The following is a 662-nucleotide window of genomic DNA, read 5'->3' on the forward strand; positions in this document are numbered from 1 at the left end:
ACATCCCCGGAAACAGCTGTGTGCCTCAGTTGCCCCTTCATCCTTCCCAGGACGGGCTGACCCCAGCTCTCTAGATGCTGCAGGCTTGGCTGCGGGGCTTTACCCCAGGGAGGATGCCGAGGGAAATGCATGGGGAAAGGCACATCACATACCCGGAGAAACAGCTGTGTGCCTCAGTTTCCCCTTCATCCTTCCCAGGACGGGCTGACCCCAGCTCTCGAGATGCTGCAGGCTTGGCTGCGGGGCTTTACCCCAGGGAGGATGCCGAGGGAAATGCATGGGGAAAGGCACATGTGGGGCAAGGTCCTGCCCCACACGGGGGTCACACCCAGGGGGGGACATGACGGTACCGCTACCAGGGGACCGTGCTGCCAGCTGAGCTCCCCCTGTCCTTGCAGCGCCCGCCATGGCCCCGCTGGGCGAGGACACCCCGCTGATCGGGGAGCGCTCCTGCAGCCTCTCCTCCACCGAGACCAGCACCCTCCAGGTGTACCTGTACCACCGGGCGCCCGCCGCGCGCAGCCCCCCCAGCACTGCTGCCGGCGTCCTCACCTTCACCTTCGGCGAGTACACGGCCGAGGAGCTGTGCGTCCGTGCCGCCAAAGCCTGCGGTGAGCATCGTCCCCCGGCGCCAGCAGGCTCGGGGCACCGGCCGGGGGCTC

At 67.5% G+C, this 662-nt stretch overlaps 3 protein-coding genes across 3 annotated transcripts in view; 1 reads left to right on the forward strand and 2 right to left on the reverse strand.

Annotated features, from left to right (window-relative positions):
* Nucleotides 1-408, reverse strand: part of SLC5A5 (solute carrier family 5 member 5) — a 13,343-nt gene extending 12,935 nt beyond the window's left edge. The window contains exon 1 of the mRNA XM_009279870.1: nt 329-408. Within this exon, the coding sequence (XP_009278145.1) occupies nt 329-408 (80 nt within the window). The remainder of the gene's footprint in view (nt 1-328) is intronic.
* Nucleotides 1-662, reverse strand: part of CCDC124 (coiled-coil domain containing 124) — a 34,285-nt gene that overhangs the window by 28,038 nt on the left and 5,585 nt on the right. The window lies entirely within an intron of this gene.
* The window catches only part of JAK3 (Janus kinase 3), a 10,499-nt gene continuing 10,243 nt past the window's right edge, over nt 407-662 (forward strand). The window contains 1 exon segment of the mRNA XM_009279871.1: nt 407-611. Within this exon segment, the coding sequence (XP_009278146.1) occupies nt 407-611 (205 nt within the window).

Source organism: Aptenodytes forsteri, unplaced genomic scaffold, assembly GCF_000699145.1.
Source record: "Aptenodytes forsteri isolate BGI_AS27 unplaced genomic scaffold, ASM69914v1 Scaffold147, whole genome shotgun sequence".
In the NCBI taxonomy this organism is placed as follows: domain Eukaryota; kingdom Metazoa; phylum Chordata; class Aves; order Sphenisciformes; family Spheniscidae; genus Aptenodytes; species Aptenodytes forsteri.